Consider the following 21,396-nt stretch of genomic DNA (forward strand, 5'->3'; position numbering starts at 1 on the left):
ATCTCTTTCATTCGTCGTGTTTGGCCTAGTTATTATCTTCTCGATGAGTTATTGATGATTGTGCAAAAAAATACAGTTTGCAATAAAAGGCTGTACAGTCAGCGTCATAACCTTGGTAGCATTGGAAATAACAGAGTTGGGCAAAAAGTAAACGACTAACGATTAACGATTAAAATAAGACGATTAATTAGTTTTAATCGATTGGAACGGACGATTAATTAGTTGTAATCGAAGATCTTCGATTAACGTTAATCGCGAATAAATTTATCGTCGACAAATTTTGACGATTGATTTTTTTAATCGACGATTAGTCGAATAAAAAGTTAATCGATTAATACATATCTCTGATAAAAAAAGCCGAATAGTTAACTGATTTTAATCGCACTGTAAGGTCGGAGAAATTTCTGAGATCCAGGATTTAATAATGCCACGCACAATTGTCAGCTATCTGACGTATGTGAGGTTCTTATTTCTTGTGACCTTGAATGTGAAAACTATAACAAATAGTTTTTAATTCATGTCTTTTATATCCACATGAATGAGTTAAAAAAAACACTATTCTGCATTGGAAACCAGTTAACAAAATATTTTTTATTTTATTTTATTAGAAAGCGGCCGAAGGGGCAATACCACAGACACGTTAAACCTACAAGAATAAGACCTTTTTTGGAGTCGATTATAAATCCGATATTGATATTTATGACGATATGATGTCATTATTCAAATTATGAACAGACCAATCAAATCTGTAAAGATGTTTATGTAGCAATAGGTGTAAGTAAACGAAAAGTAAGCAAGAACGTAAAGTTTATAATGTTACTGCAAATGTAAACATATTTACGGCACATTTACAGGAAATCTTATTCTGTAACATGCAATGTAAACCTATTATGTCACAATTTGTGACAATGTTTCTATGGAAGACAGATTGTAAACTGAACTTTGGTGCGATAAGTGAAAAGATGAGTCTGTCATGTGTGTTGGAAGCATATTTTTGTCATGCAGTGTGTAAAATTATTTAAATGTAAAGGTATTTTTGTAACACTCAACTGTAAAGGTATTTTTGACCTCGACTGTACATGGACGATATCCGTCCCTCTACCCAACTCTCTTCGTTCTCGGCATGGTATAGACTACACGTCCCTCGAGTTTAGAAGACACATGTATCTAGTCAAATATCTCTTGACACTAATTCGAGGACTTACAACCAACCCAGAGCTACTAGCACAAGTCCCAATAAGAGTTCCGCGTAGGTGCAACATACAGCTGCGAGCGAGGCACCGCGGCCTGTTAGCCATCCCGCCGACGCGCACACGTGCTCTCTCCTCGTCACCCCTTCACCTTGCTCTTAAGCTCATTAATGATGTCCTAGCCAGCGACAGCTCCCTGGATCTTTTTTTTCCTCAGACAAAACTTTTGATGGCATCAAGCCGGTACCTAGAGACTCAAGTCACAAAAAGCTCTATCACACCTTGAGCCCTATTGTGTTTTAAACTGTGCCATTCTAAAATACTAGTCAACTTAGTCATTCCTAAAACTATTAATTACACACTCATATTTATAATAGTTATGTTATAAATATAAACGTACCTGACTGTTAGCATGTAAGATTTATCATTTGTCAGACTCAAACCTAATATTAGAATTAAATTCAATAAATAGATGAAGTTAAGTATAAATATAATTAATAAAACATTATTGTGCCTATAGAATAAGATAACTGTACCTAATTAATCCAAGTGTTAGCATGTGAGGTTTAACTGTTAATGCTAATGTTGAAATAATAATAATTCTAGAATAAATTACGCTCTCACTTCGCTTGTGGTCAGTTTCATCCTGGGGTGCTGTAAATCAGACTTCTTATATCAGATCGCTCAAAGAATGGTAATATTTTCGTAATCGCTTCGATCTTATAGTTCAGATTACGTCATATTTATGGAAAAAATTTCGCGCTCGCTTCGCTCGCGATCATTTTCGTTGTGGGCCGCCATTGAGGTATATGTACTACGTACTAGAGGCGACGTTGCTAAGGGAATTATTACACACCCCACTGCGGTCCAATGGACCGCAACGTTGTCAGTCCTTACCAGGTCCTTGCGGTGCAGTGACGTGCTGTGATGCACATACTTTCCACGTGAATAATGCCTTCTTGTGTGCTTAAAAATTGTACTAATAACTCGAGGAAATCAAATAAAAGCCAAGGAGTGACATTTCATCGGTAAATTAAACAAAAAACTCGTCTATAATATTTTAAGATTGAATATTCTACAAACTCGCGAGTGGGAGCGACACTGCCGCCATTTTGGTGACGCAATCATAGACTATAAAAAGTTAACCGCGCAGATGTGCCATTTACACTGTTCCTACTAGTGTGTTTCACCTCTAATAGAGTTGCGAAGTATAAATATTTCTATTTGGAAAATTATTAAGTAACTACTTACTATTTCATTAATTATGTTACTAAAACATAAAAAACGTTTATTTGTTTAATATATATAGTTAATAGTTTTTGAGTAAAATTGTATTTTAGCACGCTCACTTTTTGCAGTTTTCTTCGGCCTGGTCATGAAAAAAGGGAACAATTGATACGCTTTGTCCAAAAAAATCGTGCTGAGGAAACTTGGTTACCAACTGACCACTATATGTGTTCATTATGTATATTAGAAGAAGAAGATAAATACAGCACAATTATTTTGTATTAATATTTTAAAGAAGAAGATAAATACAGCAAAATTAATTTGTATTGTTTAAGTTGTAAATAAATAAATAAGTTTGACTAGAATATCCGTATTTTATTTAACTATAATGTAAAATTCCCGTTAGGCAGAATATAATAATGTGTCACATCTGGTGGTAGACCTACTCTGCGCGTAAATAACCGCTCCCCGCACCCCGCGCATTTGTCAGCATGTGCAGAGTTTTCGCTTGGCAACGTCGCCTCTAGTACGTAGTACATATACCTCAATGTGGGCCGCCCACAAAAGTATCCTATATACATATAGACCGTCAACCAAATCTTGTCACTAGAAAAATGCGGCAAATTTGAAAAATCGCGGGCTAGCAACACTAGTTTTGAAAATCGGTGGAAATTCGCGTGTCATTTGTATCTTATCTGTGGAAATCTCCACCCTACCAAAAAGAGAAATAACTAGCACATATCCGTCCCTTTTTAATACATTATCTAATTGGTAAGGAAGGAGCGAGCCCCTTGAAAAAAAAATATCTGTGGCTGTTCGACGTACATTGCTGGTTTTTGCTCGTTTCATAGGGATACCATACTTTAGTTTGATATACATTGCTACTGCCAAAATTTGGTTGACAGGCTATAATAATCCTAATAACTATTTAAAAAACTCGGGCTAACTCGCTCGTTATAAGTATTTAGATAATTCTGTTTTCCAAATGCTTTCCATTTCTTAAAGCACGTTACGTAATTAATACGATCGAATAAAATTCACGCACGCTCCACTTACGTTTTCATTTCTACGTTAGACAACTAAAAACTAGAAAATAAATTAAATAAAAAAAAAGTTTTTTAAGTTAAAGCTTTTATTTCGTCCCCAAAATGAACCAAAAAGTAGAAAATAATTTTAATAAGTTACTAATATTTTAGAGTCCCATGTTTGAAGACTGCTTGTAATGTACTCTTCTGGAGTCGTATTCTAAACACCACTTTTTGACACTATGTCAGTGGATTAAGTACTAATGGGAAGCTTATCGCGGACTAAAATAAATGCGTGGGGCGTTAGTATTCCAAAATATTGCGAAAAATTCAACATATAATAATTATGATGCAATGTGAAGTTTTCCAAGGCATAGAGGATAAAAAGTTACCTATAACTTTATAATTTTCAACGATTATATTACATTACATTACGATTATATATATAATTGTTTATGCCGCGCCCCACGCTTTTATTTTAGTCTGCGATAAGCTTCCCGTTAGTACTTAATCCACTGACATAGTGTCAAAAAGTGGTGTTTAGAATACGACTCCAGAAGAGTACATTACAAGCAGTCTTCAAACATGGGACTCTAAAATATTAGTAACTTATTAAAATTATTTTCTACTTTTTGGTTCATTTTGGGGACGAAATAAAAGCTTTAACTTAAAAAACTTTTTTTTTATTTAATTTATTATTTTTGCACTTTGTTGGCGTGATTGATGTACATATTGGGACCAAACTTCAGCTTTCTAGTGCTAACGGTTACTGAGATTATCCGCGGACGGACGGACGGACGGACGGACGGATGGACGGATGGACGGACGGACGGACGGACAGACAGAGATGGCGAAACTATAAGGGTTCCTAGTTGACTACGGAACCCTAAAAAGCAGCCTATCATAACTATAAGTATTTGGTATTGAAAATTGAACCTTATTTTATCTACAGCCGTTTCCATCAAACAGAAACGCGCAAATATAACACACAGTGCCGCCGTAGGTAACGATCGTATGTTATTATTTTGTTCGGAGTAATGTGTGCTTTATGAGCGAGGTACAGGATTTAAACTCGCACGATATGCTCTATAAGGGAAAGCAAATAAAACCCAATATAAGGCTTACCCTTATGGCGTTAGGCTAAGCCGATGATAAGGGTTTTGAAAGGGTATTCGGCTATTTTAGGTAAGCGCTTTCGTTAGGGCTTTAAAAGCAAAATGAAAGGGTATCGCGTCAAAAGGGTAGGGTAAGTTAAGCCTAACGAAATACCCATACAAAACCCCGTATAAGGGATAGCGGACCGGTCCCTGGTTAAGACTGCCGCGTTTCTGCAGCGCGTCGACCATGTTTGCAGAGGCGCGCACAGATGGCTTCGATGCTGTGTGGCGCAAGAAAACTACCTCAATGCTTGACAGAGTGCGCGGCAGTAGCAACAGCATTCTAAACATGATAGCAAATAAGCTAGATTGTCCGCTGTTATGGGCAATGAGTCAGAGGACGAAGTCACTTTTAATTATTAATTATTAAATATTACTTGTTTAATTTTGTTACAAACATAGATAATAAGCGACTTAACTAACACATTTCTTGGACCATTTGATGTCTGAATTGAATAAATAAATTGAAATTAAAATGAAATTAAATTATTTAGGAAAATTATTTATTCATGTCAAAAAAAACCTGAACTAAAAATAATTACAAACAGGAATTAGTCAACACCGCTCCGCACCGCCTCCGGTACAAAAGTGCCCATAACACTTGCGGCATTACCCCGTTGGATCGCTATGGCCAGCCTTTGCACCAGAAACGATTCGGAGCGCGGGTCTTCTCCCTTTAACCTAAGTCGACGGCCCACGTCACGCCCAAAATGTTTCGCGTCCGCGCCCCAGCAGCCCGCCGTCTCCATCGCAAAAGGAACAAAAAAGTACCCCGGGCCCAAGGGCGCACACTTCTGCCGCTTTGACGCTGCCTGGAATTCCGCCGCAGCCCCAGCGCTGCGGGTTGTGCGCCCAATGTGAGAAGCGGCGAAAGTGTTGACACACGTAGCGTCCCACACCAAACACCGCCCACTCTCCCACGGGATCAAAGTCAGGCCATCGGGGATAGTGATGTGAATATTACCGGGAATGGGAATATTCCCACTGGAAATATTCCCGGGTATATTCCCTCCTTACCGGAAATATTCCCCTGAGAAGGGAATATTGAAAAATAAATCCGCAATGTATAATTTCGTTTTCAAGTTTAAATTAAAGAGTCATATGGAGGCTCTTCTTTAGGCATTCAAGAAAATTATGATTTCAACAAGATCTTCTAAAATTATACCTAACATTGTGTACATGACTTCGAACAGGTTCGATTTCCGTATGTATGTACGTATGTATGTATGTACGGATGTATGAGAGAAAAAAAAATTAATGTCATTATGATTAAATTTAAAATCGATGTCACATGGCATCTAAAACAGATGTCTCTCATAGTTTCTTGACTTATCCATACTGGCGGTTTTGGTTTGATCACCCTGTATTATTTAAACTAAATTCAATTTTTTTAATACTTCATATGTGATTTTTGTGCCTACGCCAAATCTTGGGATTAGTTGCCAAAGCTGACCCCAGGCTAGTGAGCTGTGGTGAATGCCGGGATAACGCAAGGAGGATGATGATGTGATTATTTATATACGAGCTGTTGGTTGTATACGTACGCATGGATTTTTATATTTTTTATATTAAATGTACAACCTACCTTTTAGCGAAGTTTTACGAGTAAAATCCTGAATTTTTTACAATCCTTAACCCTGCATGTTTTACCCCATATGAATTTGTATTCATTTTAAAACCTTAAAGGAGTTCGGTGGTATTCCGTTAGGTATTACCTTTTCAAAAACCCTTTAAAGTTTTCTAATATTTTCCTATATTGAGACAAAATTTGTCCCTCTATAAACTTTCACCCCCTGTTTAAGGCCTTTAGGGGTTGAATAACACTAAATATGCGATATAAATAACTTTTCTAGTTTCATACTAAACGACCATTTAAAGAAGTTTCAAGTTGTTAGCTTAAAATCAAACTAGATCCTTCATACAAATTTTCATCCTTTTCTTAATCCTCTTATGGGACTGCAATCCGAAAACGATTTTTCCACTAATTTTAATATATTTTAAAATTTAAAATTTGTATCTATAGTGTTCCCTGTCCACGAAGTTTCAATTTCTTAACCCAAAAAATAATTTCTGACCCATACAAACTTTCATCCCCTTTTAACCCCCTTAGGGGTGAAATTTTCAAAATCTTTTCCTCACTTTATAAATGAAATTTATTGTTATAAAAATTACATTTCTAGCTATTGTACTTTTGTATCTGCGTTGATGAGTTACTAAATCGGTCAGTTAAAGACACTTGCATAAGTATCGATTTTTATATACCTAAATTATTATAATATATATATAATATTAACAACTATGAAGATTTTTAGCAGTTTTGTTTATTGAGTATGTACAAGTACATTTGTATCATTTGTTTTATTTTGATCAGGGGAATATTTCCAGCAACTTTGGAAATATTCCCGGGAAGAATGGGAATATGCCCAAGAGTATAGGAATTTACTTTTCAGTATAAGTTACATGATCTAATATCTTGTTAAACGGTGTAAAAAGCTATATTTGACGTAATCCTAAAAAATAAAATATGTATAAATACTATATGTCAATATTCCCCTATATTTCCGTTGAGGGGGCATATTCCCGGGCACGTTTCCGGGCATATTCCAGCTTGGGGAATATGCCCGGGAACGACACATCACTAATCGGGGCGCTTTCCATCCGTGCGGCTAAGACTCAAGAACGGACGGCACACCAGCCGACTTTAGTGCCCTCTGGACGATGTCGTTGATGCCATGGTGACGCGGATGCCTGCCCGTACAACGACGGCAACTGAAAGCATGATGTCCGCTAGCCTCCACCATGGAACCGCAAATGCATAAATGTGGTTGACATACATCGCAGCCCAAGCGGAGAGCAACGGACACCCGCAAAGAGTCACTGTCGAGCAAAGTACATAATTGAGGCGAAGGTAGCGCGTGTAACCATGCTCCGGACTCTGGCTCTGATACAGCCAAAAGCCTAGCCCGGTCAACACCCACAGAACGATCGACAAGACCGCCAAGCACAGCTCTGCAGGCCTCGCACATGATTGCCGCGGGATTATGTCAGCGCGAGATAGATCACACGTCTTCTTCTGTATTAATGACATAAGGACGGGTAGTCTATCTCGCGGCGACATATTCTCGCGGCAATCATGTGCTAACCCTGCTGCAGCCCACATCATCCCACGCCCGTAGCACTTTTGGATTATCTGGCACGGTGGTATTTGAATTGAATAAAAGATATTATAATATTGATGTGAAAGATAATCAAAAAAGTTTGAAGTTAAGCGACACATTTAGAGGCAATGCATACTGCCATGATGCCACTTGTCGCTGCCAAGTGCAAATTAAGCGGCGATATCGGCATAATATAAGATCAGTAGTAACTCTTCCAACAAACGTTACGGTACGCGTCCGTTTGCGAGAAGAGTTAACACTGCTCTTATAATTATATACTGTTTATTCTGCATATACAATAAATAGACCGACATTAGATTTGTTCGGCGCGTTATCGGAGATCGTTCTGAAGTGTGTAGGAATAAGAGGCGAGCCTTACTTGTGTTGTTGTGATTGGGAGAGTCTGGCGGCTGGTTGGCGCCTTCTGGTGACTGGTTGGCGTCCTGTAGCGACTGGTAGGTGTACTCCAGCGGCTGGTCAGCGTCCGGCAGCGGCTCGGCGCTGTCATCGAAAGTGCCGAGAGTGGCGGGCAGGAACCTCTTGCGCCGGGTTTCATCCAGCCACCTCTGCAGCCGAGGGTTCATATAGCCCGCACAGAAGCAGACCAACCAAACCAATAATAATGTCGACTGCATTTTACTGTCAATGTGTTGTTTTGTTAAAGAATATGAATGCCTGTTTGAAGAGAAATCGAAGTGTTGAAACTTTTACTACGAATAAAATAAATATTTCACAATTCGATTAGGTACTAAACTTATTGCGAAAATGAAATTAGGAAACTGTGATTGTATTGCTATTGAAACAAAATCTTCAAACTTGTGAATTTTATAAATCGTAAATCGTGGCTATAAAATTAACCTTGCTCATTGCCCATGACTCGGGATACCCCCATTTGCCAGAATTTCATTTGCCATAATTTTATTTGCCATCCTATTCAACAATCATAATATTGTTTCTCATAACATCTTATGCCATAATCATTGTTTACTATATTAATCTAGTGCCAGAAACTTTGTTTCCCATAAAGTCAGTTTCCATAATGTCATTTATCAGAATCATCGAAATCCGTAATTACCACATTCCATACCATCATTTGTCATACAAATTAGCGTCCAGAAAAGTCAATTTCCATAATGTGCTTTGGCAGAATCGAAAACTACTATAATAGGTACTAGAAGGACTAGAGAATGAAACTGCTATCAGAAAGTAGGTTAGGTTAGGTTAGAACTGTGACCCCCTGGAAAATGAAACTGCTATCAGAAAGTAGGTTAGGTTAGGTTAGAAATGTGAACCTCTGGAAAAGGAAACTGCTTGAAAAGTAGGTTAGGTTAGAACTGTGACCCCCCGGAAAATGAAAATACTATCAGACAGTAGGTTAGGTTAGGTTAGAACTGCGACCCCCTGGAAAATGAAACTGCTATCAGAAAGTAGGTTAGGTTAGGTTAGAACTGTGACCCCCTGGAGAATGAAACTGCTGGAAGAGTAGGTTAGGATAGGTTAGAACTGTGACCCCTGGAAAATGAAACTGCTATCAGAAAGTAGGTTAGGTTAATGAAATGAAATGAAATGAAATATTTATTTTCCAAGTAGGCATATTACAATGCGCTTATGAACGTCAAATAAAACTACGCCGGCTCTAACCCTACGCCTCAGCCTCGAGAAGATTTCAGTCCCCCCTCAGTTGGAGGAGGGTATCCACTATGGGACCGGCAAGAAACTCGGCGGGCCACTTCTTTTCAAAACATTACATCTTATATTTAACATGCATTAAAAAAAACAAGATACAATTTAATAAGCAAAAGTATTCATAAAAAAAAAATATTAACACAAGAAATTATACAAAGTACAAAGCTATTATGATTATTAATAAGAGATGTTAGAGATGTATAGAGTCTCTAAGTGTCAAAGTACATCTAAAAAAATTATACATGAAGAAACAAACCGAATAACTAAAATAACTTTAGAGTTGTAAAAGACTCTTGTTGTCTTAAGCAAAGGAAAAAAAAAATATATGTATACTTAATCTACTTTTTTCCTTGGAGATGTATATGGTCTCCAAGAGTCAGAAAGAAAAATAAACAAACAAGGACCGAACAGAGTGCCTCAACGTAATCTCATTCAAAATTAATGTTACATAGAATAGCATAGCCCCTATTAGCTGAAACAGACCGGTCTTCACAAACAGCACCCGTTCACGAATATGGCGCGCATCTCAGCCATCGCCTCCCTCAACCTTCATTCGGGAAGGTGGCGACCCGATCAACGACGTCACCGTAAGCAAAGACTTTTTAGCGAGCATGCGAGTTAGGTAATAATATGGGCAACAATTAATATGGCAATAATTGCTTATGGCGTTTGAATATTCTATGAAACCATATTATTGCACTTAATAATATGGCTAACAAATAGTATGGCATTGTATGGTTATGGAAGGTAATATTCGGATAAACAACGAGTATGTCATATGATTTTTATGGTAAACAAATCATTCGGGCAAACGAAGGGAGAACCATTTGGGACGCCGTGGTGGACGGTCGTGTCCGGAGCGAGACCCAAAACGCGTAAAAACCCATCGAAACAATAGACACCCATCGCCAAATCCAAAGTGCAACCGCCGCACGTGCACTAAATAAGTGCCGCCGACGCGCCCCGACCCGAGCAAAGCTACCGCGACGCGTTGTACCTAATTTCAGACTTTTGTGACAGTAGTGTTAAAATGTATCATATATAGTGTACCTCGTTACCAGTGCTTTGCAGTAATAATGCGACCTAAGAGGCCACGCCAACCGCGACGGACTCATGACTGCTGCATCAGTGGCCCAACGCGACGTGACGACGCGACGACCTGGTGAGCCCGTTCCAGCTTGGTTATTTATAATCAATTACTCGGTTCACAAAGTCTAGACTTGTCCAAGATACTATGGTTATTATTATTATTAAGAGCCCGTATTGTCCCACTGTTGGGCGGGGGCCCCCCTAAAGTTCCTCCGGGCATCCCTGTACCCTGAGGTGTCCCACCAGTCCTCGTCAGGGGCGTCAAGCTCGTCACGCCATCTCTGGCGAGGTCTACCGCGATGCCTTGCAATTTGTGATACCAACGTGTATCTATGTACATCACATGTACATAGACAATCTAATTCCCTGGATAGGTTACTAGCAACCTACTTAACTATTAACTCATTACTGTTAAGTGTCTTGCAACCATAAGTAAGACCACTTGTATTATAATAAAACAAGCTTATAATAATAGGTAGCTGAACTGTAGGTAGGCTTTTTAATGTAACTCAGTGAGCTACCATCTCAATGGGTTGCTAATCTTGTTATCATTTCATCGCGAAGTCCTGTAACCACATTTAGGTGAACAGTGGGACTTTTAATAAAAGCTAGGGGCCGTTCTATGTTTCCTTGTTTGCTTGTATTTTTGCATGGTCGGCATTGATTTAATGAATAAATAAATTACTGCTGATCCAGGCAGACCTCTCGAGAATCCTGTTTATTTGTGAACACAGAACAAATCTAGTTTTTCTTACTATCCCTAGCCATATTACTTAATTATTATGCCTATGGAATAGGTACACAGGGCGAGCCTGGGACCATTAGCCCTTAGGTTACTCTTCGCGCACAGATCAGACAAGGTGGTTATTTGAAATTTCGTCCGAACGACCTTATAACAACGTACTTACGATAAATTTCTATAAGTTTGAACCTTATATATGTATGTTAACTTAGCGACGGCACAAGCCCTATACTTATGAATTGCATATTAACTATGTTCATCAAATATTAGCTAGTAATTGTCTCGATTTGTTGTACAGTTTAAGTGTTTTGTTTTTAGCCCGGGTTATCTTTGGCACAGAAAGGTGGCAATCAATATAAAGGAAATAAAATTAAACACCAGATAATGACATCTGCTGACCAAACGACGCCACGCTGTTGCGACAATATTTATGGATACATTTTGTTTATAAAAACTCAGCAACATTCCAAAGACGGACACAATTATAAGCGTATGGTTAACTTCTCCCGTCGACCAATAGTAACACTTTTGTTGGTACAATAATTGCCGACCATAAAACAAAAACCAAATATTTTGTAAAAAATACTCGCCACAACATCTGGCAAACAACAGGCCTGGCAATGCATCAAATACAACTCTACGAATATGGACCCCTCGTCAACTTGTCTGCTCTATTGTCCCTCATCTACAAAAGCCTTGCTTCGCCGAAATCGTGTTACCGACCGTCACGCGTCCATCAAACAAGTACACGCCAGAACGATGCAACTGTAGACCTGCGACGTTCGACTTCAATTTCAATTTCAATTTCAATTTATTGCATAAAATTAACACTGACAGTTAAACCTTACGTGCTAATTAGTTTTGTATTTCTTAGGATCTAACATGCAATATACAATATCAAGTACAGTGAAGTGAAACAGTTCATTGTTCATTACTGAAACAAATATTAAATTAAATTTAAATAGAACACATTACATTAGGTACATTCAAATTTAGATGTCATTTAGGTACATTAAACAGGTTGTGAGAATAAAATTGATCATTGATATAAATGTGAGGGAAGTGAAATAAATTAATTAAATTCATAGCAATACAATATCGTTCGGAAAAGTCAAAATGTTCAAATAAAAATAATTGAGAAACATATAAAATAAAAGCAAAAGTTAATTCAAATTATGTCAAAATAGCGAAAATGGGTCCTAATAATTTAAAGAAGTCAAATTTTAAAACTTAATTTTATTTAAAACAATTCAGGTAATGGAACTAGTGGTAACCGTTGTTTCGATGTAACAATTTGATGCGGCTAGGAATTTAGCTTCCGTCGTTAAAAATATATCTAGTTCTCTGTCGCTGTCCAGGATGGCGTTTAGTAACGTCAGTGCCAGGTGGAGAGGGGAGGCGGCGAGCAGGCGCGTGCGGCCCGCAGGCACGGCAAACAGACCACGGCTACGAGGCCGTAGCTGTTTTGCGGTGAGACGGGGGACTTATTTATACCATGATGCGGAAGAAGAAGTGTGCAGGTGTTGCACACAATAATATAGTATTAGACATATAGGACACACAACTCAACATAAAAACACACTTATAAATGATTATTAGAGTATTTTGACATGAATTGCAACCGTGTGAAGCGATAGTCATCAAGACTTACACATAAATGGAAGCTACGGGATTAACTGCAGAAACAAGAAAAGTTAAGGTCTTTGGCATGTTAACCACCAAAGCAGACTTATGACTGACAATGAAACTGTCTGATCCAATTTATAAGTATTTACATTAAGTAATATTTTATAATAATAATTAAGTAATATTTTATAGTAAAAAAGTGGTAACCACTTCCTACGTTGTTCTTTTTTGCTTCTAAAAGTGTCAGTGTTGTGCCAAGTGCAGTGCTGAAATTCAGTTTCGTTGATTCGTTGAATTGGTGGTTTCTTATAAGTTTCAGGGAAAGTGTAAACAATTCTTCCGTGGAAAGCCTAATAAACGTAAGAAATTAGTGAAATGAACCTTAACCTTATATAATTACGGTGTTGAGTGCTATGGTGACTATATATACCTACTGTTAAATGTTACGAGTAAGGTATAAGGATACCAGTGCTGTATTTTTGAAGTTCAAATATAAATACGTACACTTAGTACGAGGTGACAAGAGATTTTTCTCCACTGAACTTTTCTCAATAACCTACTTCCAAATTCTCAATTAATCAACGTGCAACACACCCTCTTTGGCATAGGTAATATAACTATTGTGGAAAGTACTGTACTTCAGGATATCATCAGACACGGATCACTGACGATATGGATAACCCATCTAATATGCGCGGAAGACATGCGCGATCGAGTTCGGCGATGTCGCGTAAGAGCGCGGAAAAGGCACACAAGACAGCTAGATAGAGAGTCGCACTTTCATAGTTAAGGACCTCACAAGGACTGCATCAAGGACACAAAGAAAATCCTCGTCTTAAAATACTCCTTGAAGAAAAGTCAATCGAAAAATACTTACATATGATAATTGAAGATGATGACTACGACCCTAGCGATAACAAAATTGCTAGTGATTGATCGTTTCACGTGAAAATCACAACTGGCTATATTATACTACTATCCAAACTAAAGCAATGAACGCAACTCAATCGCAGTCACTATCCTTTCGTATATATTTACACAAGTATTTATCTATCTTCCTTCACACTGGGCACGATGCTGGTATTCGGTCTGGTTCTTCTACTCCCGTCACTCCCATTCCCATTGACTGCACAAGCCCTACACTCCCCACCCGTAACATTGGCTCACCGGTGTCTCGGCCAGGAGGGTCTGCTGACCATGCAGGGGCGGCAGAAGACGGTAGGAGAACACGAGCAGGCCCGGATGCACGTCATGGTTTGACACAGGCTCGTCTGGACGGAGGTTGTTAGCGTCCTGCATCATACGCCTCTGATCGACGACCTGGGTCATGCGTGCGCGTGCAGCCGAGCAGGCTCGATGAGCCCCCTGTCCCTTCCTCCCTTTCGTGGCCATCGCCTCCGAGTCCTTGCTGCAGAACTGCTGGCTGGTGTAGTCACTTAACGGTAACGGTAAACAAATCATTCGGGCAAACGAAATTCAGGCAAGTTAGATTCGGGCAAGTGAATATTATGTTAAATGACTGTCGGGCAAACAATAGACAACCCCCATGACTCATCTCACCCCGCGCCCGCTACCACTGCTCCGCTTAAGGCCGTATTCACATTATCCGATCCGATATCGGATGTCGGACCGATATCCTACATCCGATATCGGATTGGATAATGTGAAAACGGCCTAAGTATTAACTAAATGGATGGAAAATGATACATCGATTTATAAAAGCGACCAATTAAAATCTGCAGTTCTAGTAGTAGCTCAATTTTATTCAAGTCTCAAACAGGTTTTTTCTTGTTAATTAATTAACTGTCGTGTTAAAGATGAAAGGCCCTCGCTAGGAATACGGGCGACCATTCATCTTGATGCTGTACATTACTCGTTAGGTGTTATTGAACTTTTTTAGACTAGGTACTTATTGATAATTTGTTGATATGTTTTGTGAACGATTCTGTTGTTTTTTAAGCAAAGCTGGCTCGACATGGCCGACGACAAAAGCGTATTCATCAAAGCAATAGTAGCAATATATAAACCAGAAGAAAATCATACGACAGCGAGTCAGCGGGACTTCTAATCCTCAAGCAAACAACATCTCAAGAAGATATTGATCCTGCTGGATACAAGAGATATATTGCGAAGACGGAAACTAAAGCGACGAGTAGCATATCATCAACGCTCTCCTTCGACGACATTACCTACCCCTCCTACCTTCCAATATTGGCTCAAGGCTGCATAGCCGGTCGATTACTATCCCTACCCCATCCCTGAGCGTGTCACTCCCTACAAAATTACGTCCCCTGGTACGCCGGCTAGTCCGGAGCAGGCATGTCCTGGCTGGGTGTGGCGTCTCTTGTCTTGTCTTGTCTTGTGAGCCTTCGTCAAGTAGTAGTAGTAGTACTTATTAATCACTTTATTGTGTACAACAGTTTGTATAAAATTTGTAGGTACAGAGATACAAAGGCGAGCGTAAGGGATCTCTTCCAGCTAACCTTGGAGTAAATGAGAGGATCGTCAAATTAGCTTCTGAAAAAAAGAATATACAGTGAGCTGCAAAATTGCATGGAGAAATTATGAATGAATTAATTGATAAATTCGCTACGTACTTTTGCAGCTGAGAGTGCATTCATTGCCACAATAACAAGGATTATTTATATAGGATTTACAATCTTCATACTAAGAATCGTACCTCGATGTTTTAGCGCCACCTATTAAATTACGAGGGCGGTTTGATAAGTCAGTGACTTTGAGTAAAAAAAAAATACTTTATTTACTATTTTATTTTTCGACATAATTTCCTTTCAACTTGATGCATTTCATCCATCGGCGTTCTAGCGTTTGCAACCCAACGGCCCTCAAAAAAATATTTTTTGTCAAAACCCTGAAAATAGGCTTCAGTCTCAGGTATGATTTCCCAGCGAGCCAATTCTTCATGTTTGGGAATAAATAAAAATCACATGGGGCCAAACTCTACATGTTGTTATGTTACCATATACGAAACCCTCGGTGGGCGAGTCCGACTCGCACTTGGCCGGTTTTTTTGTTTAAAAGTTGAAGTAGTCGGGAGTGGTCTTATCCATAATACATCGGGGTTTTTTCAAAATTTAAATTTTGTGGATAGGTTATTAGTGTTATTACGAAAACTTTCGTATTTGTCATGCTAGTTCAAACAGTGTCAGTATTCAGTGCGTCTTCTTCTTTACTCCACGTTCACGACACGTGCTTATAAAACCTTTTCGCACTACATAGTAGTATGGATAATTATTTGCCTTGTACAATTTCCATTCATACCTAATTCATGTTTATTTATATTATTTTTTTACTGTTTCACTATCCGTTATCGAGTCAGTATCATAGGTCCGTAAGAAAATGTCTCTGCAGACGGCAAACAAAGAATATATAATTCTATTTTGTTCCGTCTCAAGAAAATGTCCCTAACAAGGACGTGCAAGGTTAAATAAAAATAAGTCTCGCTGAAAAACGGTCAAGTGCGAGTCGGGCGGACCACTGTTTACTGTCTCAGCGTACAGCGGTACTGTAATACAAATATATTAATACTGATTCAAAACTTAGCTAAAAAATCATTTTATCACATTCATACTATCGTACCTCATTTTTTTAGCACCACCTATTAAATTCTGTCATAACTACACCGATGATGCCTACTTTCTTTTTTTCAAAATGTGTAATGACGTGATGTGAAAATATTAACTAATTATGTCCTTTGTTCTTATAAAAAATAAAAACACGGAAAAATAATTATGATTTTTGCCACTTCCAGGCTGCGTTTAGAGTACTTTTATGAATAAGGATGTTAATATTTACAATATTAATGCTTTCTTTAAATATGTCAAAATCTCCAACTTTATACTTTGCAAATAATATAAAGTTTGGAGACTGATGGTAACTTGCCGTACACTTATGTTACACCGTTTTAAAACAAAGCACAATATGGCGACCGGTCTGGCCTAGTCGCGGTCCTAAATTCGAATCCTGGTAAGAGCATTAAAATCTGTGAAGAGCACAGGTATTTTGTTCCCGAGTTATGGAAGTTTTCTATGTAAATAGGTATATTAAGTATATAATATCGTTACCCACAACACGAGCCTTCTTGAGCTTACCGTAGTCCATTATGTGGTAAGTACGTTTTCTCACTATCCGATCCGATATCGGATGTCGGACCGATATCCCATAGGTGTTAGCCGCTATCATTTATTTTTTCCTTTGAAATCCTTCCTATTCCGGTATAGTATCGGATAAATGCACTAAGGATGTCCTAATTATATTTATAACAATAGCAGACAATTCATGCACACATAAACTCAAGTATTCCCAATAATTTCATACAAATATCAACTTGATGTAAACCAAATCTCAACTGGGGGCAATTGTAACTAATCCACTTTTTACATTATTACACTATGATATTAAATAAGTTCTACATGAATCCACTGAACACGTCTACCAAAGACATACATATAACCGGTGGAAACTCTTTTTATTAATAATGCTGTGAGTGTTCGGCCCTAGATACGAATGAGATCGTACGTAGATATGTGGACTGTAGGTATCGAAAGGCGATCAGGCCCCGTAGCCGAATGGCATTTCTCCGACGCCAAACGAAAGCGATACGCCGCTGGCTCTGTCGCGCCAATACGCAAGCGCGATAGAGATAGATATCTACTAGCGCTTCGTTTCGTGAGCGATTGTGCCATTCGGCTAGCCACCCAGCTGTTTTCGCCGATCAGCTGATCGGGTCATAGGGGTGCGAGCAGGACGGGCAATAACACACTGCTTCCTTTCTTCTAGTCCGGAGGGCTCGGGAGGAGTTGCTTCTTCTGGCGCGGCTCGAACAAACTGACGCCGGAGCGCGATCGGGGCTCGGTTTTATAGCCGAATCCCGGCCGATCGCACCCCCCGCGTGCATACCCCTCGCACGCCTAGGCTGCGCGCGCATGCGCTCTCCCTAGCCCTTAAGTACTTGTCATTTATTTTAATAAACTCTATTACTACTACAATGATTTGTTTTATTTATTCTTATTCAATCGATTTTTCTTATACTAATTGGAATCTTATAAGATTCTAGGTCGGGGCTCAGGTCGCCTAGGCGACCTGAGGCCCGCCTCTTAAATGAATGTAAGCAGGGATCAACCATTTATTTTCAGAGTTACTTAAGCTAAGTTATCAATTAATTTACAATTTTGAACTTATTTAAATGACGTCTCCTGCGTCATTCATAAATGCAAGCATTGGAAAATATGGAAAAAATGGACCAGTTACATTTGGCCTACAGTCAAGAGTTGCCCCGCTGTACCTTATTGAGTATGGGCTGTTAGACTTAACAGAGGTGTAGAACTGTATATGAGGATTGTTTGACCTTCGTGTCTTGAAACCCACGCAATCCTGAGGATCTCACTTTTCGAACCACTCGCTACGTAAAACAAATAACTAATTAATCATTAATATATAAATCGATGTTTAACAACTTATTGGATAAATATTGAAGTATTGGTTCCACATTTATTGGCACGAAATGGTGTCAAAGCTCTGGGCTATGCGAATATATTTCAGCCGTGATTCACCTTGTCAAATAAATATTAAGTATTTTATGATTGATATGAAATGAAACGATCATCTCTTTGAATTACACATAAGTTCACTTTTATTATAAGATTTTACAGTTTCATATTTAGAATACGAAAAAAATGAGTTTCAAATTCTTAACTCTCGAATGTTAGGTATATTTGTAGTAGTATTTATACATTAATTTATTCATTCAGTAGTGTGAAGTCTGACCATCATTTACCAGTAAACTTTGAAGCTGTAGATCCCGTGTAGAACCTGCACATCCTGTCCACCTGTAGAACCTGTACATTCAGCAGTGCGAAGTCTGATCTTCATTCACCAGTAGGTACACTTGATCCTGCCATAATGCATAAGCCTATGCCTTTAGACACTTACCTACTGTTATTCTGTATTCGAGCACAGAATTCAGTTCTGCGTGGATCTCAGCCTACGGCTTTCTCAATAGCCTAGTTCACACCACGTTTCACGTCAACCATTGAGGTTGTGTCTCTGACGCAGCCTGCACTAATTTTTTAAATTGGTCGATTTTATAATCGATGTCTCATTTTCTATCCATTCTATAAGCGGGACCAGCCCATAGTATGGCCAAAAGTACAAACTATAGTAATCGAAACTCCAGCATGAAGGTATGGTAGTGTTGTGTTCCTGCCGGTGAGTAAGGCTGCCAGAGCTCAACGAGGGTGCGGTGTGCTGATGACGGGAGGACTTATGGAACTGACTTATTCCTTCTATTGTCCTTTGAGTCGTCGGCAACCCGAACCCTCCTTGGAACTTGTGCACTCCTTTTTACTGTGTATTTAACAAAGCAAAAGGGAATGTACAAGTTTCTAATGGGGTGGCAACGCGCATGTGACACTCTTTGAGTTGCAGGCGTCCATAGGTTACGGTGACCGCTTTCCATCAGGCGGGCCGTACGCTTGTTTGCCACCGACGTAGTATAAAATCAATGGTAGGTAATTTAATTGATAAGATTGACAAACCGGCGTCTCTGAACGCCGAGTATGGACGTCGCTGAGCGTCTCGCTGCCGCCGCTGCAGATTGTAATTGATTATTTGAAGATATGATTATGTTTTAGTATACAAGATGTGGTATTAAATTAATTATGAATTTATCTCAGGGTTTTTAAATATTTCTGTCGGTTTAATGCTTTAATTTTTGCACACATTGGCCTCAAAGAAGAGCGATTGTAAAATTTTGGTCAAAAACGTCATATTACCGAAACGTCATAAACGATTATTACGAGCTTGTTATATGTTCGTTTTTTATAATATTTCGATAAAACAGCACGAGATCTATATAACAATACCATTTTATGGTGCGGCACCGGCACAGTACAATTTTTATTAGTAAGTAGTTGTTCAACAAACACTACAAATAGGAGTCATGTTTGCCCCGAATGGAACTTTGAGTAATTAAAGTAATTGGAATGGAACAGCAAATTATGCATTTCCGAGTAATGGCCATCCTCTATGCATTCATAGTAAAATTGCTTATACATGTATTATAAGTTACAGAGATACCTATAAGCCACCGCGCCATAACACTTTTCGTTACACCGTTTTCGGTTCGGTTACTCTACTACAGGCTATCGGTTCGAGGCTTGCTCGACACGACAGTGACAAATCTTAAAACGTAGTGATTCAATGCTGTTTGATCGGAGCACAGTGGTCGCGGGGTGAGAATGAGATGAGTCATGGGAAATGGTTCTTGAGCAAGGTTAGTTTTATAGCCACGATTTACGATTTATAAAATTCACATTTTGTTGCAAAATAACAATCAGTTTCCTAATTTAACTTTCGCAATAGGTTTAGTAATCGAATTGTAAAATATTTATTTTATTCGTATTAAAAATTTCAACACTTCGATTTCTCTTCAATACAGGCCTTCATGTTTTTTACCAGAATAATACGTTGAGCGTAAAATGTAGTCAACATTATTGTTGGTATGGTTGGTGTGCTTTTGTGCGGGCTACATGGACCCTCGGCTGCAGAGCTGGCATGGAGGAGACGCGGCGGAGGAGGTTCCTGCCCGCCACTCTCGGCACTTTCGATGACAGCGCCGAGCTGCTGCCGGACACTAACCAGCCGCTGCCGGACGCTAACCAGCCGCTGCCGGACGCTGACCAGCCACCGACGTACACCCACCAGTCGCTACAAGACGCCAACCAGTCACCAGAAGGCACCAACCAGGCGCTGAAAGAAAACCAGCCGACGGAAGACGCTAACCAGCCGACGGAAGACGCCAACCAGCCGACGGAAGACGCCAACCAGCCGACGGAAGACGCCAACCAGCCGACGGAAGACGCTAACCAGCCGACGGAAGACGCCAACCAGCCGACGGAAGACGCCAACCAGCCGACGGAAGACGCCAACCAGCCGACGGAAGACGCCAACCAGCCGACGGAAGACGCCAACCAGCCGACGGAAGACGCCAACCAGCCGACGGAAGACGCCAACCAGCCGACGGAAGACGCCAACCAGCCGACGGAAAACGCCAACCAGCCGACGGAAGACGACAACCAGCCGACGGAAGACGCCAACCAGCCGACGGAAGACGCCAACCAGCCGACGGAAGACGCCAACCAGCCGACGGAAGACGCTTACCAGCCGACGGACTCTCGCAATCACAACACAAGGCCCGCCTCACACTCCATAACGATCTTCAATACTGTATTCCAATCAAATCTAATATTGGTCGCGTCCGCCGTATACTTGTAATACCCGCTTTGTACGATTTTTTATGCGATCTGTCGGGCATCACAGCTTCAGATAAATATCCGGAATAAACAGCAGGATAGTACCTTTATCACAGTATAAGAGCAGTGATAACTCTTCTAGCAAACGTAGCCTTTGGTGGAAGAGTTACGAGTACTAGGGTAAACTCGCCTCATTCGGTGACACGCCTAATTCAGTGATACA

General features: G+C 39.6%; 1 protein-coding gene across 1 annotated transcript in view; it reads right to left on the minus strand.

The window, feature by feature from the left end:
* LOC125240763 overlaps window positions 1-8,430 on the minus strand; it is a 143,677-nt gene extending 135,247 nt beyond the window's left edge. Inside the window, exon 1 of the mRNA XM_048148827.1 lies at window positions 8,137-8,430. Within this exon, the coding sequence (XP_048004784.1) occupies window positions 8,137-8,392 (256 nt within the window). The 5' untranslated portion in view covers window positions 8,393-8,430. The remainder of the gene's footprint in view (window positions 1-8,136) is intronic.
* Between the last annotated feature and the right edge of the window lie 12,966 nt (window positions 8,431-21,396).

The sequence above is a fragment of the Leguminivora glycinivorella genome, chromosome Z (assembly GCF_023078275.1).
Source record: "Leguminivora glycinivorella isolate SPB_JAAS2020 chromosome Z, LegGlyc_1.1, whole genome shotgun sequence".
NCBI classification, from domain to species: Eukaryota; Metazoa; Arthropoda; class Insecta; order Lepidoptera; family Tortricidae; genus Leguminivora; species Leguminivora glycinivorella.